Source organism: Eptatretus burgeri, chromosome 2 (genome assembly GCF_056783735.1).
Source record: "Eptatretus burgeri isolate ZD-2024b chromosome 2, Ebu_testis_v1, whole genome shotgun sequence".
In the NCBI taxonomy this organism is placed as follows: Eukaryota; Metazoa; Chordata; class Myxini; order Myxiniformes; family Myxinidae; genus Eptatretus; species Eptatretus burgeri.
This window is the reverse complement of record NC_140962.1, coordinates 153,410,408-153,438,057: the sequence shown is the minus strand read 5'-3', so window position 1 is coordinate 153,438,057 and position 27,650 is coordinate 153,410,408. Positions and strand designations below refer to the sequence as shown.

General features: G+C 45.0%; 1 protein-coding gene across 1 annotated transcript in view; it reads left to right on the top strand.

The window, feature by feature from the left end:
* Positions 1 to 244: 244 nt before the first annotated feature.
* LOC147033601 (uncharacterized) overlaps positions 245 to 27,650 on the top strand; it is a 42,930-nt gene continuing 15,524 nt past the window's right edge. Inside the window, exons 1-3 of the mRNA XM_085851746.1 lie at positions 245 to 733; positions 2,269 to 2,653; positions 26,316 to 27,013. Coding sequence (XP_085707872.1) covers positions 362 to 733; positions 2,269 to 2,653; positions 26,316 to 27,013 — 1,455 coding nt within the window. The 5' untranslated portion in view covers positions 245 to 361. The remainder of the gene's footprint in view (positions 734 to 2,268; positions 2,654 to 26,315; positions 27,014 to 27,650) is intronic.

Genomic DNA, 27,650 nt, shown 5'->3' with positions numbered 1-27,650 from the left:
CAGGATGGGAATCTGGCCATAAAACATTGTCTCAAAATGGACCATGATGATTGTTAGTGGCTAACCCCCGCTCTCGCAGGGAAAATGGCCTTAAATGGTGTGCGTGCGTGCGTGCGTGTGTGTGTCGTACGACTGGTCAGTAGTTTGATTATGGATGGGTGGTGACGGTGTACATCTGTGCTAATTGTGACGTCTGTGAGAGGGTCTTGTCAAGGGATAGCGTGTGGTCAGTGTTGTTTAGGGTGGCCTGAAAGTTGCTTTACCCCTGCTAAATTACTCGCACCTTCCTCCCACCCTCCCCTGTCATTCTCTGTGGCAACACCGAATCACTGATGCTTGAGTCAGGAGGGCGTCGGACAGCATGGCAGACACAAGTTGTTACAGTGTCGAAGAGCGGTTGGTTGCTTGTGTTTGGGTGCATGAAAGGCCACACACGGGCCAAACGATTGCTCAAGTGCAGACGGCTTTCGCCGAACGCTTTGGAAATCCTCCACCAAAGCAGACATTGTTAAATTGGGAAAAACGAGCTTTCGAAACGGGAAGTGTGAAGGACAAGAAGCGCAGTGGAAGACCGGTAACAAGAGGAAACACGTGCGCTGCTGTGTTGGCGTCCGTTGACCGGTCGCCAAGAAAGTCAGCAAGAAAGAGAGCCAGTGAGCTTGGCATACCGCGGACCACTATGCTAACTCACATGAAAAAAGATCTTCAGTTGAAAGCCTGTCATCCATCATTCGTAAGTATTACGCAGTAAAACCTGTGCAGGTATATTAAAAGAGTTTAAGAATGAATACTTTACTGGGGAGGAGTAAAGCGACTTTCAGGCTACCCTGTCCACCTCCACCCCCGCCCCCCCCCAAAAATAATAATAATAAAACCTACAAACAATTAACACCCTCGTGATGTCCCTGAACCTGGCAGACTTTTCTCATCCACTCTTCCTCGCAATGAAATATTAACTCATTTCAACGGATTAATTTAATCTGGTGTTGGTGTCGCGTGGCCATGATGGGCCGAATGGCTTCCTCTTCCATCATGTTCCCTTGTTATTCATTGTGAGATATACATGAAAGTTTATACGCTTAAAACAACCTTGAGCATTAAATTTTCATGTTTCGATGGTGTCAAGAGGGAGGTAAAAGTACGTTTGTGCACATCCTGTGGATGTGTCCCTTTAAAAATAATGTCTCCGGAGAGGTGGCCTCACCAACAATTAGTTTTCTCCACAAACTTCAATGTTATTGCCAGAAAATTATATATATATATATATATATATATATATATATATATATATATATATATATATCCATATGAGGTGTGATCAAAAAGTTCGGTGAAAGGTGTCGCCACCATTGAACACGTGATGATTGGTGACGTCAGTGTGCGGGGCTTAATGTGCTCACTTTACGTCTTGCCAGAATGCAACCACACCCATCTACTGCACACCAGTACGCCGTGAGATTGCTTGGTGCGAGGTCATGTTTGTGGCGTTTAGTGCTTTTTGTCAAAAATGTCGAACTACGAGCAACGTGCAAAGATGAAAAGAAATTTCAAACTTGGCAAGACTGCTGCAGAAACGCACAAAATGCTCGTGACGGTCTACGCAGATGATGCCGTGACGAAGAAGACCGTTTTCAAGTGGTTCCAAAGGTTTCGGCAAGGAAATGATTCGCTGGAAGACGACGAAAGAAGTGGTCGTCCGTCAACAGCACGAACCGTTGAAAACATCTCTCAAGTCAGCACGATCGTCCACGAGAACCGACGTTTAACCATTCGACACATCGTGGGAGAGACCGGTCTTTCCTTTGGTTCTGTTCATTCCATCTTGACGGACGATTTGAACATGAGACGCGTCAGCGCAAAGATCGTTCCGCGCATCCTCGGTTCTTCCGAGTGGTTTGACCAATTCCTTTCGGATCCAACATCCTTACCCAAGGTGATAACGCATGACGAGTCGTGGGTTTATGGGTACGACCCAGAAACGAAAGCAGATGATTGATCCTGTGTATCATGTAAAATGTAGATTGTTCTGTTCTTTGTGAAATTGAGATTTTTGATATGACGTGGTAGAGTCAGCGCAAGCTGATCTATGTGCATTCCCAGTGATGATCTCAAAAGAGTCTTAAAGGCTTTCACTGTTGGGGACCCCGACTATGTGCTGAGGATTTCTGTTACAATCGGTGATTATCTTTTGATGAAAGAATCCTTTTCCGTTGTTTAGTCAAATGTGACAACTTATTTGTGTGAATCTCTGTGCGGGTTCCCCAACAGAAAATGGAGTCCACGACAGATTATGCTGACCTCGGTCCCATCCCGGGCTGGCTGGACTTCCAGGGTTTATCGGAGGAGTCCCTCCAAGCCGCGGTTATGGGTCTCGGGATTGAGATCCTCGGAGCGCTCTGTGCCCGTGCCGAGCCCGTTCCTGCGAGGGTGCGATTCCGTTCTTTGGCCACATGGAAGTTCACCTCCACCATGTACGCCAAGCTCTGCTGTTTCATGGAGTCGTGCCATGGGGGGCGAGGATCGGAACTCGCTGTTACGTCGGGACATGGAAAGGATGCCGAGCAGATGGGAGGACCTGCTGGACTTCCGTGGATGAAGGTCGAAGGCAAGAAGGCAGGTGGTCCTGAAGATGAAGGAAAGAACCCAGAATATGGTGAGTCATGGAAACTACTTGCAGGTTTGTGATAAATCCTTCTTGTCATTGTGTACATCTGTGGTGAGTGTGACGTCTGTTAGAGTTAGAGGGTCTCATTAAGGGATAGTGTGGGTGCTCGGTGTTGTATATTCTTCGCCCTCCCACACTCTCACCCCTCCATGTCCTCCTCCCTCCTCCCCCATTTTATTTTAACACCTGGGTGATGTCACTGAGCCTGCCACACTTTTCTCACCCCAACTCTTCCCGCCACCCCCCCCCCCCGGATGGAATTAAATAATTTGGACAGATTAAATTAATCTGATGGTGCAGCGCAGGCATGATGGGCCAAATGGCCTTTCTATCCTGTCATTCTATCTGTCTGTCTGTGAACAGGATATCTCAAACAGTTGTGGATGCATTTGGACGAAATTTGGTGGACAGGTTGGGTGTGTGACAAGGACAAATTGATTAGATTCTGGTAAAGATGTGGATCCGAGAATGTTTTAAGTGATTCTTCACCATTTAGTGTTTGGGGCCAAAAATGATATGTAGCTTGATATCTTAAATAGTTATGGACGGGTTATTACAAAACTTGGTGGATGAGTTGGGTCGGTGACGAGAACAAGCCGATTAGATTTTGGTCAAGGTCCGGATGCAGATCCGGCGGATCAGTGTGATACAAAATGTAAACTGTTCAGCCTGAGTTATTCCTTGCAATTACTTGAGCTAAAGTGTATCATACCTGTTGCACAGTGTTAGTGCTGCCGAAGCTTTCTCTTGGCACAGGTTATGCTCGGTGGTTTGCCATTGCCTTCACAATGGATAATAATTGGCTCGTTCTTCCCAGCAGTCATTCATGGGAGGAATTTGGAATTTTCCCAGGTTGCCGGCGATAACTCGCCAACCCTTAAAACGTGAAAACACTATGGGATCTTTTTAATGCCCACTAACGACCAATGCTGGACGATGGGTCCCCAGGTTCAACGTCCATCCGAAGGACGGCACACGTTGGTGAACCACCCTGCACGTGAAACACCAGGATGACAGTTTATAGCTGGGTCGCGGTTCAAACCCAGGATGACATTTTATTGCTAGCCCGAGGGTTTTCAATCGGAATCTGCACCTCGACATCCCAGTTCAACTATCGCCAAAGTTGCAAAACAATTTTGATCACGTGATCTTGGAGGTGTTGTGCCCTGGGAGTTGTGAGATCTTGCACTGTGCTCAAAAGATAGGAAATCTAGAACGGCACTCGGTCGAGTGCATACCTCCGCCAAGTTGAACAGTTTACGCTTTGTATGCCACTGACAGGCCCTATCTGCTTCTGCACCCTGTTGCCCAAAGGTCGGATAAGCGCTATCCTGTGGATAAATAACTTTTCTGGCAGATAAAATTTCGAAACTTTTCCATATTGGGTCGTCTGAAAATTCCTCCCTCGGTGAAATCATATGAAATACTTTTTAAGATGGAACTGCTTCCTCACTGGATGATAAATGGTCGGTTAGTTAACCGTCGGACAATAATTTCAACCTCAGGAGAGCTCTTATCCAGTGGTTAAATTATCCGAGTTTTGAGCAACTGGAGCCTGGACCTTAACCAAAATCTAATCAGCTTGTTTCTGTCATCTACCCAACTCATCCACCAAGTTTTTTTTATAATCTGTCCACTTAAAAAAAAAAATCCCTTAAAATATTCTTGTATCTGGATCTGAATCTGGATCTTCACCAAAATTTCATCAATTCGTCCATGTCACACACCCAACCTGTCCACCAAGTTTTGTCCGAATTCATCCATAAATTTTTTGAGATATCCTGCACAGACAGACAAACAGGAGTGAAATCATCACCTCCGTCCACCTTCAGTGGCGGAGGTAATTATTTAAAGATCAGAAAAATCAAAAAGAACAACAATTGTAAACATGAATGTCACTTTGCTTTTTGGCTAAATCGATGGATTTGAATTCCAGACTTCTCAACTTCCCTTGGTTGCCGATTGAAAGTTTTATCCGAGGTGTATACCAAACTTTCAGGTGTTCTGCATCCAAGGTGCTTTTGGGTGATCATGCGCTTCATTTGACTACGGGGTCAAAATGTGTAGAATCCAAATTTGACATGTAAAATGTTGGAGGATGTGAAACTGTGATTGTATTGTTGGTTTCATATCAATGTATTTCAAAAGGAATTTGGATTCTCAAATAAGGGTCACATTCATGAGTGCACCACAGCTATACAGTCATACAAAATCGATAGAGAATAAGAATGAAGACCTACCCTGAAGCCCTTACAACGCATTTTGTCCGATCAGCTCACAAAACATAAGGGAGGGCAATCTAAAATGAATACAAATTCAATCACTATCTCGGGACCGCGATATGTTGTGTGCCATTGCCGATGGGGGAGTGCCAGCTTTGCAGAACTGCAACACTGCCCCCTCCCTGTTGCCAGACTCGTCCCAAGTCGCCAGGCCATCATGCAGCATGTGGGTATAGTTCCTCTAAAACGAATTACCTACAGATCCCTGAGTGTGACATTTCCAAAGTTCGATACATGTCCCAAAAATAATAAAACAAAATGTGTTGCATTAACTAAACTAACCTGACTCACATGGACAACCTTATGCTACATTTCCAGAATTTGAAGTTAAACATACACAGGTGAGCTCACATCAATAACTATATACATTTGTAATATTTGCATGTCCATGGTCCAGAACCTGCAGCTCAAGGAAAAAGGTTCAACAACAACAAAAAATACGAAATGGCTGCTCCTCGGCTCGCTCCGGCAGCAGGCGTCCAGCAAGATGCTCTGGTCTTCGACCCTCTCTGGGCTCTTATCTTCGACCCTCTCTGGGCTTTTTAAGAAGTTTGCCCCTCAATGGATCAACGTGGGGTCACAGAACAAGTGGTCCTTTTGGGCACTTGACAGCAGGCAAAGGCACAGCAAGGCATGGCAAAGGCAACAGGGTATGGCAAAGGCAAAGGAAAGGCAAACCAAGCAAGGCAAACCAGGCTGGCAGGTGATGCTGGCCGGCCTTGTGATTGTATCGTTCGTCATACAGGGGCAGATTAGGCAGCCGACTTTGGCTCTAACCGAAACTTAACTATCCCGCTAATCCCTCTAACCACACTTACCCTCTTTAATCCCTATAACCTAGCTCTAACTTAACTCTTGTCTCTCTCTAAGCCTTGCTTGTTAATCTATCCCTCCCAGGTCCTTTAATCCCTCAAACAGTGGAGAAGTCCAATGGGGGTGTGCAAACCCCTATACTAAAATTTGGGACTCAATGGGTCCCCTCAAAATCCAATTACCATACCCCCTTTTCCAATGGCCGCAATCACACAATAATGGTACAAAGGGGGAAGCATCCCCCCTCTAACCTAGCGTGATAAAACTCCACTTCTTTTACAATTACACCCTTACAACCACCCCCCTCCCCCCAACAGTGGTTTGATGCAACCAATTTTCCTGTCGTCCCGTGCATTGGTGCTTCATCAAATTGTGACCCAGCCCTCAATTTTTTTGTTCTGTGTCATCACAATATTGTGGCTGGGCAGTGTAGTTCCAGTTACAGGTTTTTTCTACCTGCTAAAACTCGCACATGGTACCCCCCCAGCCACAGGGGCCATCTATCAAGCTTACCTGCTTTCCATCCCGAAACATAAGGGAAGTTCTCTTGGAGGGTAGGGTCGTTAAGAGGGGGTCGGGGTAGGGCACACCGCTTGCCAAAGTATGCGACGTGCTGGACAGTTGTGTCATCTCCACTTCTGTGACCAGTGCCGCTGGCCCAGGTGCGAGTTCGGATGGCGTGCAAGCAGGACTTGCACATCACACACATTCAGGCACGTAAACACCCCCATGGAGTGTTTCCTCATGAAACCCGTACTCCCCATTAGTATCATTGGGTGGTACATACCTGTTCTTGGCAAATGCCGGCTCCACGACACGATCAGGAAACACCACCGGCTCCAGCCACACGGATGTGCTCACCTGCAGGGTCAAGCGCTCCCTGCACAAATTTGTCACCGCACATACTCCAATCTCCTCCTTTCCTGTTTGTTATAAATAAATTATCGTGATACAGCTCTGCAAATAAATATTTTATCTCCAGTATCTCATATTCCGGCTTTGTACATAAATCTACCTTGCTCTCCCGCTCCGGCTCTGCTTTCACTACCTCCTGTGGTTGTGCCTCTTCCCTTGCAGGTAATGGTGCTGGTCACATTGTTCCCTCTACATTACCCTTGACCAGACCGGCCGCCATTATGCACTGTGCGTCCCGCACTCATGCCACGTTCTCTCCCCTTCCCTCGCTTACCGATGCACTGCCAGGGCCTGCCCAGCCTTTGCCTCTGCTCATTCAGTTCGCCTGTCGCTGCACATCGCCTTCATCTTTACAACCAGCCCTTGCTGCCCTGCTGCATCCAGTGTTTCAATCTTGCTGCCCATTATTTTAATGTCACTGCTCAACTTACTGCCCATCACCTTCATCTGGCTCATCATTCATCAACCGGTCCATTTCCGATGGAGCTCGTGAGGCCGATCTGCTACTCCGGAGGGAGCGCGACATTTTCTGGGAGAAAAATTTGGGAGTGGAGGCCCCCGAGCATTACCAATGTCTCTGCTGCACCCCCTACCGAATATTTCCCCAAGGACTTACCTTCTTCCATATTGCTCCACTGGACCATGGGTTCCTCTGCCATCTCCATTTCTAAACCCACTTGGCCTCGCTCATCTTGGTCCGCCATCGTCCGCACAAACAATAAAAAAATTTTCTAACCTTAATCTGCTCTTTATAATTTTGGGGGTGGGTGAGCCACCCCCCAGGAGCAAATCCCACTCCTATCACCACACTGTTACAGATCCAGGGTTTGAGGCTCGTGTCGAGGAAGTTTTAAACACCTATAAAACAGAAAAGACTGTATAGTCCAATTGAGGTTGTTTATTGTGATAAAACAAAAGTGACTCACGTGTGGAGGGAAAGCCTGTTGCAAATTCCAAGCAATCTCTTACTATATGTGAAGCTACATTGAATAGATATGTAATTTTAGCAAGGCATGGTTTACTCTCTGAGCATCATTTCCAAGAAAACTGATCAATCAATGACAAGCTACAGAGAGGCTTTGAGAAAGTACAGATGGGTTTTGTAAAGTTAAAATCACAAACACAGGATGAAAAACGGCTCCTTATCTGAGCCTTGGTCCAGATGGCCCGGACGAGGGAGTATGAGAATACGAGCTTTTGGTCAGGGCATATGTGGGCTAGCGGAGGCTTTCACAAGGCTTTTAGTATCGGGAGGAATGTGCATACAACAGACAAAACCGCCCTGCTAATTTTCCCAGCATATATTTATTAAATTATTTCTGGCACACAAGTTTTACTTAGGCTAATTCGCATTTTACCCCATTATAAGTTCAATTAAAGTTTATTTTACCACATTCGGGTCCCTCCCGAATGCCCGGTCCTGAGGCCTCCGGACACAGATAATTCTGCGCGTTGGCAAGTTGCTCAGCAATCACTAGCGCCAATTGGTACTGCCAATCTGGCAGGGTTACACTACCTCGCGTGATACATTACGTGTGGATGCCTGTACCAAGGGGGCCTCGTGCCCTCAATGCATACTCTAGTTAACTTACTGGATCAGGTGCAGCCAAGCGGAGCTGTGAGTATGCACCGGCTAATCAAGAGCAAATCACGTAGGGCAGAACGTCATGGCTAAACTGCATGCGGATTATGCTGGACCAATGGGGAAAAGACACGGCGAGGTGAGTACATTTACACAAATGAGGCCAAAAAGCAGGTATTTACAAAAAGACAATGAAGGACACGGCAGAATTTATACGAATACTACACTTCCACAATCTTATCTTGCACTAGGACAGGTGCCATCAGATTCATTCCCGAGGAAATTATTGTCGAGAAAGATAGAGACAGTTTGAGGTGATTGCGACCTCAAGAATAGCGGGTGTGGCCGATGGACCAGCGCAAACCCAGTCACTTCGGTGGAGGAAAGAGGGAGGAAAAACAGTGACATGCAAAGAGGAAAGTGTAATGATGTGGGTCAAGGAGAGGGGGGGGGAGGGGAGGTGTTGGAAATGAAGCAAAGAATGCGTGAGGAGAATAGACTTGATTTTAGCGTACGCCCCATCCATGAGCGCATCTCCTTGTTCCCGCTGGTCCCAAAGGTGGTAGTAGGCATTAATGATTGTGGTTGAGCGACAACAGCAGTGGTATAGCGTAGCAGTTGTAGTGCAGCAAGCTCATGATGGAGGTGGTCGTTGTGGCATCAATGGTGAATGTAGGTGAGCTTTAGCTGTGGTCCGATGATGTGAGGATTTTTATGAAGGCGCCGCTGTGGTGGTTGGAGAAATGTTGTTGTGTTGGGGTTCGAGTATGGCGAAGGTCTGAGGTGATGTGTCTTCGGAGAATGGCGCGAGGTCTGAATCGGTTTTGGCGGCATATGCCAATTAGTTGTGACTATGCGTGCATGCATGCATAAAGAAGGGGAAGCGAAGCATGGGCAAAAAGGCAAACAAAATAGAGAATAAGAATAAAGACCTACCTTGAAGCCCTTGCAACACATTTTGTCCCATCAACCCACTAGACATAAGGGAGTGCTCTCTAAAATGAATAGTAATGAAATAACTATTTTGGGACCGCAATATGTTGTGTGTCATTCCTTCGAGGGGAGTGCCGGCTTCACATAACAGCAACAATATGTATAACCATAAAGCCCCCTGTCCAAACTAATTCATCCTTTCACAAAGTTTCAGGTGCCTAGGCATTTGTAATTCCGTTACCTCTTGGTAAAGGAATTATGTCAACTCGCTGGTAACAAGGCTAACAAGTGACATCAGTGCATCAATCACAGTCCAGACACCAGATGGCAGCATCTGCAGGTGCCTCGGTAGTTCCAATTCCATACACTAGATGTTGCTAGTTGAAACTGCCAATAAAAATTCCCAGTGGGGCATTCCCAGAAGTGGCAAACTTGAAGAAAGTTCCAACTTTAGTCATTTTACCAGAATGTTCCATCCAGAGAAACAGAAGGATCTTCTCCCTATGTTAATTTGCTGCATTCAACGAAGTATCCATCTTTCCATTCTAAAAATAAGTACTGACACACCTTGACAAGCAACATACATATCCATCATGTTCATGGAGACAACTTTTGTGTCCAGTAATATATATATATATATATATATATATATATATATATATATATATATATATATATATATATATATATATATATATATATATATATATATATATATATATAGTTACAGCCACGGGTACCGAGACACCAGTTTGTTACTCAGGGGGTTTAATCCCCAGTTGTCCTCGGAAGAGCCGGACCTGGGGCCACCGCTCACATTTAACGTTGTGGTACGGTGGGTTGCTTTAGAACCACAAACACCACCCAGTTAACCACGAGTTCCAATGTCCACCGTCTAATTATGCCGTTTAACCAGAGGTCACTAGGTTAACTGAACGGGGAGCGCGTCCTCGGCAAAGCACCAATCTTATCTTAATTAGGGCGGCCGAGCGTTTTAACTGCTGATGCGTGCCGACTATTATTGATCAAGTCTGTGGTAATTACCTCCCAGTCTATCTAGGTTCAGACAATGCTGGATCAATGGAAGGAAACGACAAGCACGGACAGGTTGGAATGTCAACAAATAATTTATTAATAAGAAAATAAATAAATAAATAAAACTTTTTATTTCCGTGAGGTAAATAAGTGAACTCGAAGCAATCAAAATATTCGCAAGCAAATAAATAACTAATCAGGCAAAATCAAAAAAAGATAGGAAAGAGACAGAGAGAAGATGCATATCGGGTGTTGACTTACTTAACAACTAAACACAGACAGGGGTACCCAGCAGATAATTTAGGGTGGCGAGGGGGGGGGGGAAGAATCGTCTTGCTCACCAAAAATAAGTCGTCCATCAAATGAAAACGTCCTGAAGTGGGTGAGCTCGCCAACACCCAGCCTTGATGTGCACCCACTCGCTAACAGCCTTGAACACCAGTCGGTGTCACCCCCAAGGAACAGGTATGCCAAGGGCAACCATCTTCCTGGAACGATGAAGCAACCCCTCTGACTGGCACGGATGAACTCTCACCACTTGTCATTTGCAACCAGCTATCGCCAACCGACTAACAAACTTCCTCATTTGTGACTGACCCACGCGCGCGTCGCTCACTCCCACACTCCACTTGTCGTCCTCCAAGAACGGACTTTGCTCTCTTTTATATAGGCGGCCTATCTGGGCAGGCACAGACTCCCCCCAAAATTCACCCCGCCCCACTTGCGCACCGTTACCATGACAACCCGCAAGTCCGCGGTTATGCCTCACTTACGATGCCATGTCTGAGGTGCGGGTGTCAAACGCTGATCGAAAAAGGACGGATCTCGGCCTCGGTGAAAGAAATGTGTCAACGTTGCTGGAAAAAGATTGGCGTCGGCGTCCGTGAAAGAAATGGCAGGCATAAATATGTCTGTCGTAAAGATAAAAAGCTTCCCATAAGAGAGGGGATCTATTCTTTACCCTTCTCAATGCATCACATTTAGAATACCACCAGACATGGGGATGGGTCTATCCTGGACATGCATTTAAGGAAATAACTATCTGAGGACCTGGATGTGTGGATGCACTCATCAGATCAGATTCTGAAATCCATAACAATATATATATATATATATATATATATATATATATATATATATATATATATATATATATATATATATATACACACACACACACACACACACACACACACACACACACACACACACACACACACACACACACACACACACACACACACACACACACACACACACACCTCCCTCTCGCTTTCTCCCTCCATCTCCGTTATGCACGGCCACATCTTTTAAGTTGCAAACTCCAACATTGGGGTACAAATACAACTGTGTGTGTGTGTGTGTGTGTGTGTGTGTGTGTGTGTGTGTGTGTGTGTGTGTGTGTGTGTGTGTGTGGTGTTGGGGGGGGGGTGTAAATTATCTTTGTGAATGTGTACTGTGTAGTGCCACCTCGTGATCATGGAAGAGGATATTCCAATTTCCTGTTTTACAAAGGTTAACGCTGAGGTTAAAGCACTCTTCACATGAATAAATTTGTCCTCCTCCCCTTCTCTCCCCCCCCAAAATAAAACCAACAAAAACCGAGTGGGCTGTGGGAAGGGACATCAGGACAAAAGTGGGGAGGGCAGCGGGATGTGAGGGCAGGGAGGGGTGTGGGGGGGAGGAGGAGTTAAAGCACTTTGCAAGGGTAAATTTATTTTCCTTTCATTCTTCTTCTCACCCAAACTTTTTGGTAAACACACCAACTAATTCGTCCATTAGCGAAGCGATGGGTAGGCTCTGCTGGTGTTTGTATAACGAGGAGTGCTCAGGTGAGCTTATAACCATTTGCCTCTTCACCGCATGTGATGCCAATTGTGGCTACCCAATCATGCTAATAAGACCCAGAACATTTTAGAAGGAAAGCAACTGTGCAGCCAAGATCTTATTTTATTAACCTCCGCCATCTTTGAAGATGGATGGAGGTTACTGTTTTCACCCCTTTTTGTTTGTTTGTTTGTTTGTTTGTTTGTTTGTTTGTGAATAGTATTACAGAAAAACTCCTCGACGGATTTCGACGAAACTTGGTGGGGGGGGTTAGGTATGGTCCAAGGATCATGCCATTAAATTTTGGACTTGTTAGAGTCGAAAATTGTTAGACCCCCCTTCTCTCCCCCCCCAAAAAAAAATTGTTAGGGAATTTATTTTTTTTTTTTGCATTTTTGCATGTTTTAAGTGATTTCCACCCCCCCCAAAAAAATGTTACCCCCCCCAAAAAAATAGAGAATTTTTTTGCATTTCTACATGTTTTAAGTGATTTCCAACCCCCCAAAAAAAATTTAGAGAAAATTTTTTTTTTTTTTGCATTTCTACATGTTTTAAGTGATTTCCAACCCCCCCCCCCCGAAAAAAAAATAATTGTAAGAGAAAAAAAATTTTTGCAACTTTTTTTTCAACAAAATTTCGATTTCTTTTTTTTACATTTCTACATGTTTTAAGTGATTTCAAACCCCCCCAAAAAAAATTGTTAGAGAAAAAAAATTTTTGCAACTTTTTTTTCAACAAAATTTCGATTTCTTTTTTTTGCATTTCTACATGTTTTAAGTGATTTCCAACCCCCCCCCGCACCCCCCCCAAAAAAAAATGTTGGAGAAAAGAACTATAACTCAGCACTGTTGACATATTTAATGAATAAGATATAAGGTTCACTCGAGTGACCCAGCAGTATTGGCGGCGGAGGTTTTGCACTCTCCCGAGTGCTCCCCCTCTAGTTTATTTATTGATTTTTTTCCGAGATTTTGAGGTTGGTGATGTCTGTTTAATTTCATTGCGAATGTTTAAACTAAATGGCAAATGTTTTAATATGTGTTCGTAGGGGGGGGGAGCTTGCATATCCTGTCATTGTGTCAGACTGAAATAAAAATTAAATATTGGGAACTTTTGCTTACGGAAATTTTGCTCCCAATTGTAGGTCAGGTGTCAGGTATTGCACTGACCCAAAAATAGAAGATGAGGCGCTATCGAGTCACGATGGATGAAGATAAGAAAAAACTGGTCAAGAAAAAGGACAGAATGAGAAAACAAGCGAAGAAGAAATCCTTATCTGATGGTGACCTGTTAGCTCTGAACAAAAATAACAGGGATCACATAAGAAAGCATAGAGCTGCCAAGAAGGGAAAAGAAGATAAAAGCTGTGGCCATAGTAATACAAGTCCAGCGAAGCTCAGCAGCTTCAGCCCTCCACAGTCTCTGGGCAAAGCCAAAAAAATGTGTTCCTTCACAGTTGCCACAGTCACCAACAAAGAGAAAGACAGTAATGGCCTGCTTGGCAAATGAGGTGGGTTTATCTGTGCAGCCACCTTCAAAGAAAGCTAATAGCGACTAGTGTAATCAACTCCACCGCTGTGCAGAAGGTTGATGTTGTGGCTTTTACGTCAATCGTTCTTGGATGTACCCAGGTCAAAAAGATGTCGTCACTCAGCAGGACAAAACCATGGGAAAGAAGCAGAAACTCCAAAAAACACGACATGTTAACTACCCTTGCTGAAGCCCATGCTACTTCAGTTGAGGAGAACCCTGACTAAGATTTCAGTCAATAACTTCTTTGCATTGCAGTCATCTCAAGTTCAGCTCCAAAAAGATATACCACATGACTCATGCCTTTGCAAGTATCATGAAAATGTGAAACTCTTGCTTTGCTCCCTTTCCAAAGGTTGTTTGGAAATGCCCATCGGCCACCATGAGTTCATTTTTTTGCATTACGTGTGACCAGGAACATGAACAATGTATGGATGGTACATGTCATATATACCCTGGAATGCAGGTTTTTTTGTGCTTCCTGGGGCCATGGCCCAATCATCAGTGGAGGTGGTATCAGTGGCAAGTTCAATATGGCAAAACTGCAAAGTTTGCATTTTCAGGAACTATAGCAACCTACATGGATGAACTGGAGAGCAAAGTACCTAAATCTTTCCAGCATACTTACCAGAGTCTGTGAAACATGATCCAAACAGAATTGGAATTGAAGTTGATTTTGCAGAGACCGACATGACTAAAGTTCAGAATGAGATGCAGTAAGCTTACTGGACCGACAGCACAGTGATGCTGTTCACAGTGTGTGCGCGGGAGCAAGGTGTCACCCATTCAATGGTCATCGTTTCAGATCACCTCTCTCATGACAACTGTGCTGCCCACACATTCTTCACGTTGGCCCTGGACAAGCTGAAAGAAATGCTCCAAAAGTCATTCAGGTCCGTGGTTGTCCATTCAGATGGAACAGCGAGCCAACTATTCAGATGGAGCTACCAACTCTGCAGCCTCATTCATTTCAATTGTGATCAAGAATGGAGCTTTTTCACAACTAGCCATGGGAATGGGTCTGTGGATGGAATTAGGGGAGAAACAAAGATTGAGGTCCTCAGTGGGAAAGGTGATGTCAACACCAGTACCCAATTTTGCAGAAGTGGCATCACAAGTCTGCGGTAAAACTGTCATTATCCATTTTTCTTCAGAGAAAGCGAGCAGTGTGATCCAGCAGTTAAATCAACAATGGCATTGTGTTGATGGCATAAAAAAATATCCAGCAAGTGCACATGGTGGTGGTTGTGGCACCAACCATTATTGATATACAGCCACGTGCCAAATCTTTGATCTCCCACCATCACTTATTCAGGAAAGATGCAGCTTGTAAGGCTACTCCTCCATGTTCCCTCAACAGTATCAGCTCAAAAGCCCACCTCTGTGCCTGTGCAACCACCAGCATTAGTGACGCAAGAAAGACATGAACTGCAAATCACTCCTGGAAAATGGGAAGTTTTCACTTATTCTGTGAAAAGACTGTTAAACGGTTCATTGGCCAGACAATGTCAGCAGATGCCAATCGAGTCATAGTAGTCAAGATCCTTTAGCCAAAAGGAGGTAAATTTGTGTGGCCCAACTCTGAGATGCAGACACTGTCAGCAGGTCTTCGGTGGCTGCTATTTCCGCCAGTGCCCCAAATGCACAGACGTAGAAGTTTGACTCTCCTCGTGGATTTTGGCCTATTACAAGCTCGAAACATGCTGACCAGCTTAATCGTGTTTGCTTGCATTCAACCATGTATAAATTGGTGCATTTTTCAAATAGTTGCTACAACACAAAAATTTCATTTGAACTACCAAATCCCCCAAAAAATTGCTTGTTTCACGCATTTCCAAATGTTAATTGCATAAACAAAGTTTCATTAAAAAAATGATAATTAATGTGCCCATGATTGCATTTCTTGGTATTTGACATTTTAACCCTGCCCCGCTGGGGGCAGGACCAAAAATGATGCTGCTCTTGCACCTTTTTGCCATGTGGTGATCACCAACTATCAAGTTTGGTGTTTTTCTGCCCAATTGTTTAGGAGGAGATAGCATGATGGATGGACAGACGAATAGACAGACGGATGGAGCCGATGACAATATCCCCCCCATTTGTTTCAAAAAAGCATGGGGATAATAAATACGAGTCCAGTATTACTGTATTATATTGGCAATACCACAAAAATTTTTTTAATGTATGGGTGAGATGAGGTTGATGACAAATATCTGTCTGATTCGTAATTCCGTTACCGTGGAATCGCCATTTTGATGATGTTTGGCATGAAGGTTTTAAAAAAAATGTTTTACCATTTTTAGCTCGCCTGTTCGAAGAACGGAGAGCTATAGCGATACCCCCGGCGTGAGCGTCAGCGTGAAAATGTTAAAGTTTTTGGTGCAACTTATTTTTTCCTTTCTAATGTTTTTATCTACCACACCATTTTTTATACGCCCAATATATATATATATATATATATATATATATATATATATATATTTATATATATATATATATATATATATATATATATATATATATATATATATATATATATATATATATATGGGGGCGTATTATGTGATACCGGTCGTCTGTCTGTCTGTCCGTCCGTCCGTCCCTGTCCGCACTCTAACTTCAAAAGTTTTCAACTTTCACATTTCATATTTGGTACATAGGTACAGACTGTGGAGACTGTCGTGACACGTTCGTCATCTAAAGTGTTTGCCATGGCAACCAGGATGCTGTTTTCCATCCGTTCCTGTCCGCACTCTAACTCCCAAAGTTTTCAACTTTCACGTTTCATACTTGGTACATAGGTATAGACTGTGGAGACGGTGTGTCGCGACATACGTTCGTCATCTAAAGTGGTTGCCATGGCAACCAGGATGCTGTTTTCCATGTAGTAGCACAATTCTGTATATACCTTCTTGTTCGGGCATATATTGTGCTCACTTGCGCTCTTGTTACTGATTACAATATACAAATACATATATTGCTTTAAAATTATTTGGATCAGACTTCACTGCAATGCTTTATAAAAAAATATTAATTATTAGACGAGTCTTTTAAAAACGATAAATGTATAAACAGGCGAGCATTGGGTGGCTTTGACACTAACTCTCTGGTTATAAGTTTAAGGGTACAATCCCTGAAAGAAAAACAGTTTGTGTGAGGTATGTCAGGTTGACCTAATTTGTTTTGTTCACCAACTGAAAATGGAGAAAAATCATCATGCTCTTGATCACATGATTTGGCAGAGAAGCACATGATCAGCTTCTTGACCTCCTTTCCTGGTGCAGATTGAAAGTTATCTCAATGGAGTTTTCTGGAGGGAAAGCAAATTCGCCAGCCTCCTTCGATATCCACAGCTTTTGTTACAGAAGACCATCACGCATTTTGAAGACTCTGCCAATGAAATGGTCCGAGAAGCTGTTGGCGACTTTCTCATTGGATGTGCCATTCGGTAACACTGGATTACACTTCCAATAGATACGCTTGTGCATGGTCTTTTGGTCAGATGCACAGCTCGTCACAGCAGATGATCTCTCTGATTTCTACAGAAGATTGATGTGACATTGATTCTGGTACTCAACTCATTTTCCCCTCCTCCCTCAAAAATGTAAACAAAATATCTCTCCTTCACCTTCTTTATCATCAGGTCAGGCCAGATTAGATCTGTGACTTGTTTACAGGTACCATGTAAACCTGTACTAACCTGTTTCATGGTCGGGTTGTCGGCGACTAAACTGTCTCCCCCACCAGGTTTCCTTGTGAGGAGGGTGTTTGGATATGGACACCCAGCAGGATTAAAAACAAAACCTGTCAAATGGTGGAGGAGCTCCTTGTGAGCCAAAGGCCATCCATATCTAGTGCCCAACTGTGTCTGCGGATGTCCTCCTGCAGTTGGGTTACTTTTATTAGGAGGTTTGTGGCAGAATTTGCACTCCAGCCACCATAAAACCCTTCACTCCGCAAAACACAAGAAAAATGCAAAGAAAATTGAAAATCCACTCTGTGGGAGTACCACCTGTGCAGCTGCCCTCTGCAGGGCAGCTCGCCAGATGACGGGATTGGGGCAAAGCCTTCCGGACCCCCACTCTTTGATGATGGGAGGAAAACCATGGGGTAACCTTCCCGGGACAGATTGCGGTAGTGTGTTGGGGTGGTGCTGAGGTGTCCTCCACCAGACGGCGTTCTCCTTGGATGAACATGAGGGGGTCCCATGGAGTGGGTGTCTGGAATGTCCCATCCCTAAGAGAGGACGATCACATAGTCTGTTATCATCTGAGCTCAAGCATTTGAACATTGGTATTGCAGAACTCTCTGAGGTTCAGAGACCGGATAATGGCGAGATCATGGCGGGAGGTTACACCTACAATTGGTCTGGTCGCTCTGATGGTTACCATACCCAAGGAGTTGCTGTAGATGTGTCCAATAATCTGACTCCAATGATAATTGAGGTAACACCGGCCAACGAGCGTATTATGAGAGAAAGGATTCATCACTCCTTGAGTGTCATTTCCCTGGTCTCTGTTTATGCTCTGATAGAGGCGAGTGATCTCACCATGAAGGACGCATTCTATGCCACACTCGAGTCTGTGGTTGATCAGTGCCCCAGGCAAGATACCCTTCAAGTCTTGGGGGATTTCAATGCATCAACTGGAACTGATAGGGATGGTTATGAGACATGTTGGTCCCCATGGGTCTGGAACTGTGAACCAGAATAGCACTAAGTTCCTTGACTTTTGCAAGTAGTCATGGACAGAGGGTGGCTGGTTCATGGTTTCTGCACCCACAGACTCATCGTTGGACTTGCTCTTCTAACGCGAGTGGTGTGGCAAAGGAGATTGACCATGTGCTTGTTGATGGTCGCTGGAGGATGATCCAGAACTGCAGGGTCTACCAGACTGCTCAGTTCCTCAATACCGACCACAGGCTTGTGGTAGCAACTCTGAAGTTGCAACTTAAATCTGGGAGAATGGTACCATCCCAGCCTTGGCTGGATGTTGGCAAGCTCATGGATGAGAGAGTAGTTGAGAAGTTTGCGAACAGGCGGAGTGGGGTTTTGGGAGGTCGAGGTGCTTTCGGGAACCCTGAAGAGTTGTGGAGTGCCTTCAAGACCACCATCTTTGATGTTGCCGGTGGATGTCTTGGAACTCACCAGAGGGTGAAGAAGTATTTTGTCTCTCATGGGACACTGGATACCGTTGATCAGAGTCGCAGGACCAGGCTGAATGTCAGAGCTGAGCTGTTCAGGGAGTTGACACATAAAACTGGACGTGCGCTGAGTGTGGACAAAGTCGATGTGTGAGGGGTGAGAACATCACCTGTGGTCAAGTGATTCTTGTCCTGCTTCCAGTGGAATTCACACATTGCGTTCCTCCAAGCCCGTCCCTCGGTGAACTGCAGTTAGAGCCGAGAGTGGTGGGCTCTTGACAGAGGCTGTGGTGAACTTGTTGAAATGGGGTATGGCTCCTGGGATCTGTGGCATCCATACTGAACTTCTCAAGGTTGGTGGAAATGCTGTACTTGTGTCATTGCCTGTGTTCCAGGCAGAGCAGAGAACTACATGCATCATCCCAGCTGACTGAAAGAGGGGCCTTGTTGTCCCTCTCTGGAAAGGGAAGGGTGATCACCAAGACTGCAACAACGACCGAGGGGTGACGCTGCTCTCGGTGCCGGGTCAGGCCTTTACTCGGATAATTCTTGATAGGATTTGCCACCATCTGCTTGAGCGCCAGCGCCTAGAGCAGTCAGGCTTTACACTAAAGAGGTCAACGATTGACCGTATCCTCATTGTTATAGTTGTTACTATAATTATAGTTAGACAGTTGTTACTGGAGTTTGTCAGGGGTATGTACTGGACCCCACACTTTTCAGCACTTATATGGACTGGATTCTGGGGAGGATGTTGGAGAGATCAAGCTGTGGTGCATCATTTGGGAATATCAAGATCTCTGACCTTGATTTTGCAGATGATGCAGTCATCTTTGCCGAGACTGGATATCCTTTTGGGGGCCCTCGAGGTGCTGAATGAGGGTTCGGAGCCACTGGGATTATGGGTTTCCTGGGTCAAAACTAAGATCCAGTCTTTCAATGACATCTTGTCTGTACCTGTTTATGGTGAGGATGTAGAGGTCACGGAGAGATTCACTTACCTTGGTGGTGATATTCATATCTCCGCTGGCTGTGAGCCAGAGGTAAACAGATGTCTGGGTCAGGCCTGGGGAGTCATGGATTCACTGGATTATGGGGTGTGGTGCTGTTGGTACCTGTGCAGGAAGATGGAAATCCAAGTCTTGAGGTCCTTGGTGCTTCCAGTCTTGCTCTATGGATGTGAGACTTGGACTCTGACCAGGGATCTGAGATGGAGACTTGATTCCTTTGGTACCAGGTCTCTTCGGAGAATCCTTGGCTATCGCTGGTCAGACTTTGTGTCCAACGAGCGGTTGCTGAGAGAGACTCAAATGACATTTGTTACCTGCATAGTCTGTGAGTGTCAGCTGCGGCTACATGGACATGTGACTTGTTTTCCTGATGCTAACCCTGCTCACCAAATTCTCTCAGCGAGGGAGCCTCACAAGTGGAGGATGCCAACGAGCCAACCACGTGCCTCGTGGTTGATCGACATCTCAAGGAGATGGGGATGGGCCAGGCATCTATCTGGGGGATGGCCATACGGAGGCTCTTGGAGTGCCGGCGGAAAGTGGACGCAGTGATGCGCTGCTCCGGCGCATGCTCCCATACCTGACCTTACCTAACCTGACCTGACCTTCATCCAGAAAAAAACAAACATTCAGGAAAAAAATCCCAACGACCAACAGCAACAACATCAGAAAGAATAAAAAAACTTTTTTCGAAAACACTCAATTTCCTGTACCTTCCTTGCAACATCCCCACATTTAATGAAACATTTCTCTTCTTCAAAAACTCTTCACAATATTAAAAAAAATATATTTTATAACGCTTCCAAAATGTATCTTAAAATGCCTTGCTCCCCTTATTACTCCATCATTAACAACCCTTCATTCTTCCTTTTCTCTTTGACAAGCTTACTTCCCAAAACCTCACTCCAAAACGCTTAGTTCATTCAGCTTCCTCTTTCACTTGCAGCCGAATTTTCCTCCATGCCTTCTACCAAAAACACTCTCACCGCCACCCGACCTATGATACCTGTCACAGGTTATCCAGTCTGGGAATCCTGAGGCATCGATTTTGCAAAGAGTGTGTGCACATGACAAAAATTTCCCCTCACGTCCATTCATGGTGTCAAACCCCTCCATGCCAGTACCATCCCCACTTCTGCCCCCCTCTCCCCTAATCCTGTCCTCTCTCAACTACAACCTTATCATTGCCCCTCTCAGCTTCCCCCCTCTGAGTCATGCTTTATATTAAAAAAAAACTCCATTTCTCACTCTCCATGTACTGCTCTTGCACCTCCCAAACCCCAGAAATACCTCTGCCTGCAACTTACCCTCTGTTCTCACCTCATGTTTCTCTATGTGTTTTACCGTCCTCCCAACAATAATGACTCCAAAAACATATATACATATACATATACATATACATATACATATACATATACATATACATATACATATACATATACATATACATATACATATACATATATATATATATATATATATATATATATATATATATATATATATATATATATATATATATATATATATATATATATATATATATATATATATATATATATCTCTTTCTCATATGTGGTGACTTCAGTTGTCACCATGCTAATTGGCTGGGTGTTGGTACTTCTCTCACCAGCCATGGCACTTCTGCAAAGGACTTCTGTGACTTCATGGGACTGACTCAATCTGTGAACTTTCCTACCCAGATTGATCCCAATGGAAAATCTTCCCTCTTGGATTTGGTGAGGTCCAACTTCCCCACCAATGTATCTTGCTCGTCATCTAATCATGTGCTTGTGAAGGGGTCAACATCTCTCTGGCCATTCTCGGGGAACAGCCTTTGCGCAGGCGAGTCTGGCAGGTCACTCAAGTAAACTGGCAGGGAATGCGAGCAGCCATCACACTTCAAGACTGGTCTCCTTTATCTACCGCCACTAATATTAATTCAGCCTGGGAATTCTTCCACTGAAACCTGCTCTCTCTTATGCACCGATTAATCCCATCTCTTCTTCAGTTATCTTACCCATCCTCCCACTCTGAGTATTCTGAATCCTGTTGTGAGGCTGTTGCTTTAAAACAACTTGCATTCTCCTCCTAGAAGGCAAATCCAAGCGAAGACAACCTCAGATCACTCCACAAAGTCCACAAAAGTTTGTGTCAACTCTCAGGAGAGCCAGAAACATCATCTGTCCAATCTCAGGAATGAGCTTTCAAACTTGTCTCCCTCCTCTAAAACTCTGTGGCCCCTTGTCAAGTTTGTCTCTGGTGTATGCTCTCCTTCCATCCCTTCCCTCACTTCAAATGGCACCACAGCCGACTCCGCTCATGAGAAGGCCGAATGCATCAATTCTGTGTTTGCTTCACAATCTTGTATCCCTAATCTCTCTCTTCTCTCTCCTCTCTCTCTCTACCCCCCCCCCTTTCCCAATTGTAGCCAACTTCTCCTGAATTCTGTTTTTTTTTCACCTGAAAATGTGGAAAAGTTTCTGGCAACCCTCGACTCTGACTCTGCAACTGGACTCAACGGCATCAGCTCATGTGTCCTAAAAACCTGCTCTGCTGCTCTTGCACTACCTCTTTCTGCCTTCTCACTCTGTCATTTACCATCGGTCATCTTCCATCTGCAGGGAAATCAGCCAACATCATAGTATTACATTAAAAAGGTGCAAAAACGGATCCCCTTCACTACAGACCAATTAGCCCCCTTCCAGTCATCAGCAAGGTCATAAAATCCATCATTGCAGTTGACATAAAATCCTTCCTTTTCTCCAAAAGACTCATCTCAGATCATCAATTCAAATTCAGATCTGGTCACTCTACCTTGGACATGCTGCTTTGACTCTCCTAACAATGGATGGAAGCCCTCAATGTCAGACATGTGAGTAGGGCCATCTCTCTTGACATATCGAGCTTTTGATACATCCTGGCATCCTGTCCTGCTCTCAAAACTGTCTGCCTATGGAATCCAAGGCCAACTCCATTCTTGAATTCCTGACTTCCTTCACTCTCGTAGCCGACGTGTGGCACTGAACGGAACCCTTTCATCTTCTCTCCTTGTTAACCCTCGAGAGCCCACAAAATGTTCTGGGTGAACAAAAAAATAACCCCTGGGGCTCTAGAGGGTTAAAGCTGGAGTACCACTTGGCAGTGCTCTCGGCCCCATCTTATTCCCAGTATTCATCAATGATCTCACTGACTCTGGAAAATGCACTTTATCTCTTTGCTGATGACTCCACTCTCTTCTGTGACATCCCTCATCCCTCTGACAGACAAACAGGCAGCAGCCTCTTCCCTCTCCTCAGACCTTGACAAAATCACAAGCTGGTCAAACACTCGGAATATGTTTTTCAATCCGGAGAAATCCCTCACACTCGCTCTCTCTCCAAAATGACCGTTCCACAAACCCTCCCAACGACTTTCTCACCAACCCTCTCGAAGAGGTGCAGTCACTAAAACTCTTGGGTCGCTCTTGGGCAAGCCAAATTTCAAAGTTAGCCTCCAAAGCCAGATGCTGACTGGGCATCCTCCATCATGAAAAGTCCTTCCTTGGCAAACCTGAGCTCATGTCCACCTCCAAGGATTTCATCCGCAGCTCAATGGAGTACTGCTCTCCCCTCTAGGCTGGCTCCCCTGCCTCACATCTTTCTCAGCTTGATGCCATGGAAACAAAGGCCTTCAATACCATTTGAATGTCTCGTGATGAAGGTGAGTCTATCACTTCGCCATCACCGACAGGTAGGTGTTCACTCTGTCATCTTCCACCTCATTTCTCAACTTGCACCCTCTGCCCTCTCCGTGCTTTGCCCCTCCCCAGGTATCTGCAGGGCGCACACAGTCCACCAGCAACTCTCTCCTCATGAAACTTCCTAAATCCAGAATCACTGCTGACCTCCACTCATTTATTCCTATTTTTTTTGTCCCACCTGTGGAACCACCTTCCATACTCTCTTCAATCTCATTCTTCCTTCCAGGTCTTCAAGACAGCTGTTCAGCACCATCTCAAGTCATCCCTCATCCAAAATCATGATATTTTCGACACCCGGTAAACCACCCCCCCACTCCACCCCTCATCCTTCCCAAAAATTTGCTTATGTATCAATATTGTCCACTCTTTGCGTTTTCCCTTACTCCTCGTCATTTCCTGCATCCCTTGTTTGTCCGTCACCATCTACATTCTCCCTCCGCCCTGCTGTTGATGTTTCCCATTTCTCCCGCTGTTCCCTTTGTTGTGTCATCACTCTTCCATGAGCCTAGACCATGTTTTTTATTTTTAAATAACTTCACGTTTGGTGCACTTCAAGTTTGGATCTTCTCCACTTTCTCTCCATTATACGGCTTTGCTGCCCAATTGCTTTGCTGTTGCTTTGCTGCCCAAATTTAATTCTTATACCACAGTGAGTTTGCTGTCAGAATAATATGTCATATCTTTTTTGACAGGGTAACCAGGTAAAACTCACGCAACTTGGGCACGGTTGGGGATGGATGGATGGATCGAAGGAATGAGGCCAGAAGTGGGTGGAGTGAGGCATTCGAAAAAAAAAAATCGGTGTACTAGCCAGTCTGCAGTGGGTGAGAATCAAACCCATTAACCAGGCCTCCTGCTGAGTAAGTTGAAAAGCCCTGGACCTAACCTTCTCAGGGCAAGAATATGAGAAGCTGTTTCAACAGCCCAATTGAAGGCGGGGGGGGGGGGAGGGGGGACTAGGATGGCCTTCCATAGAGGCATGCAGACTCTCCTATTAGCTGTCATGCCTGGGTTTGAATCTCCCAGTTAGAAACTGTCATCCTGCTGTCTCGCAAGCAGAGTGAGACATCAATGTGTGTGCCATCCCTTGGATGGATGTTAAACTGGGCGTCCCGTCTGCCAGCATTAGTTGGTGGACGTTGAAGATCCCACGGTGTCCTTCGCAAAGAGTCTGTGAGCTATCGCCGGCACTCTGGCCAAATTCCAAGTTTCTTGCCTTAACCTACGGGGGGGGGAGGTGGGGGTGATACCTTAGCAGCACAGCCACACTCCTGGCTAACAATGGTACTTTCAGCCATGCGCTGCATACGAAAGACGAAGAAGAACAGCCCATTGTGGGGATCATACTCCATGTATGGCTTTTCTCTCCCCTATTTGGGCTGGTGTTCCATGTACCATATGAATCAGGCATTCAAATTTAAGTCCTTGTACACTATAATGAGCTGCGCACATCATGTGATGGATTTTGCTTTGCGGAGCATATCCAGACACAACGACTGGCCTTCAAGTCCATTGTGGGGAGACATTGTCCATTAAAGGCAGGTTACGGCTAATAATGAAGCTCTAGAAAATAAAGCCCTTGACCTTTTGATATTTTTCCGGGTAAGGAGTTGTGGTTGGGGGGAGTACATCAGTGGTCCCAGCAGCTTGCAAGCTACTCAGAATTGAGGGTGACATGAGAGGGTGGTGCACAGCTTGCTTTGAAGCCCTGGAGGTAAGAGTGAGACCAAACAGCCTTTGGATGGGAGAAGCGAGGAATAAAAGAGTTGAGGTGTGCACCGTGCAGTCATCCTAGATTTTCAAAGCCTAACTGGAAGGGGGATAGTGGAAGAACGCATGCATCCTGGAGTAGATTGGGAGGGTTGGGGGACTGATTGAGCAGAGGGAGTAATATTGAAGAAGAGACGGTCAAAAGAAAAGAGAGATGATCTGCTTGCCTGTGGTGTGAAAGCAACAGGCTTCATGCCTCAGCCTCATCATGGGAGATTCCAATAATTCTGAAAGCTTTCGATTCCACAGAACCCAGGAGGGACAGATGAGATGCTGTGGCACCAGCCCATTGTGAATAGCAACACTCCATTGCTGTACAAACAAAGGGCTTTAGGCTGAGTGGCTCTGATTTTCCATTTAATGACTTGTATTGACGGAGGATGTCTGTGGCTGGCTTTGGAGCTTTGCTGTGTGGTCAGCCCAGGAAAGGTCATGGCTGATGCTAAGGCCGAGAAGTTCAATGCCTAGAAGATTGAAATATGAAATGGGAGGGTTCATTTGATGATCCTCCCAGAGCGATGGGGTGAGACTGTGAGAATTTCTGGTGTTGAAGAACATGTTCCATTTATCAGACCAGTGTCTAATGATTTCCAGATCAGCAGAGAGATAAGTAGCTGCTGTCTGCAGATAGCAGAGGGATTGGGGTATTGTACGACAGTGTGGAGTCATCTACAAAAAGGAAGAAAAGTTTTTTTTCCCCCCCGAGCATCAGAGAGGTCTTTTATGTCGAGTAGATAAGGAACAAGACTGGGCCCAAAACACTGCTTTAGGGAACTCCACTTTCTTGTATATCTCTGAAATAAAGGAGTTTCTGGTCTATCCTTTTTGCTTTTGTTATCTTATGTCTTTAACATTTCCGCCTTTTACATGCTCAGCTTGCTCGTTGTTTCTGTCAAGCCCGATATTGTGCAAGTTTATAATGACTGATGATAATCGTAACTATCGTGGTTCTTAACCTTGACTTCCATTATGAAAATTCAATATCTATTCACTGTGAACCTAAAAGCTTTGTTTTCCGATTCAGGAAGTGTTGAGAACTGACTTTGATTTGTCTTGGTCATCTTCACAGGGGCAGAGATGGAACTCCTCATCAAGTTCCCTTGCACTACGTGCTCTCACAGCTTCGCCACCAAGGCCGGTTTGAAGATTCACATGAAGAGGCACCGACCCGGTGCCAGTGATAAAAAGTACAAATGCCCCGATTGTCCTTTCAAGACGCAAAATAAGACCAACTTCACGACGCATACTCGGATCCACACGGGAGAGAGACCGTTTACCTGTCTCGTATGTGAAAAGGCATTCAATCAGTCAGCGGCTTGTCAAGCGCACATGCGAATTCACACCGGGGAGCGCCCGTATGTTTGCACCGTTTGTGGTAAGGCGTTCGTCGAGTTATCTCAGTGTCAGGTACACATGCGGATTCACACCGGAGAGCGACCGCACATCTGCAATGTTTGCGCAAAGAGCTTTTCGGATCGATCGACTTTGAAAAGGCACTTGACCACACACACGGGCGAGATGCCGTATATATGCAGCGTGTGCAGCAAGGCGTTCAGTCAGTCATCGAGCTGTAAGAAACACATGAGAATTCACACCGGAGAGCGCCCGTACACATGCACAGTATGCACGAAGAGCTTCTCCGTTTCGTCGACCCTCCGACAGCACATGCGGATCCACACGGGGGAAAAACCGTATTCCTGTAGTGTGTGTGGCAAGGCATTCGTTCAGGCGGCGAGCTATCATAGGCATATCAAAATTCACATGAGGTAATGGCCACTCAGTTGTATCAGAGTGCGACAGGAGATTTCTTTTTGTATTAATAATATAGGTGCATGGAAGGTGGACGTGATGGATTGTGGAAAGGCAACTTTCTGAATGTGGAGCATTAGGCAGACCCAACAAGCTCTGGAATGAAGGAAAGGGAAGAGGAGGCTCGAGAGGTAAAGAAAGATGGAAGCCTGTAAGTTGGAGAGATTAATTTGGGGAGGGTTAATGGGGGCAGAAAATATTACAGGTAGTACATGAATATCTAGGCATAAACTTTTCCGCCATTACCTTTTCTGTTATTATTGGACATGATGTACCTCCCTTTGTAAATGTCATCTCTTAGATTTTTAGTTGTTTACTGTTGTTTTGTTTTCTTTGAAATAAAGAATGCGCACAGCGCGGTAAAGAAATTGCTTCAGTCTTTCCTTGTCAGTCGGCATTGAATTATTTCAGTCTATCTGCCTTTCAGTCAAAAATTTTTTTTTTAATAATTCCAAACAGGAAACTTGGTTTTTTTTAGTCTCATTAAGGACACAAACAACAGGCATGAAGAACTAATTTAGCTTGTTAAATAAGGTGATGTGAAAGACAGCGTATCCCAAATGCATCAATGGTGTTAAACTTCCAATTCAATGTT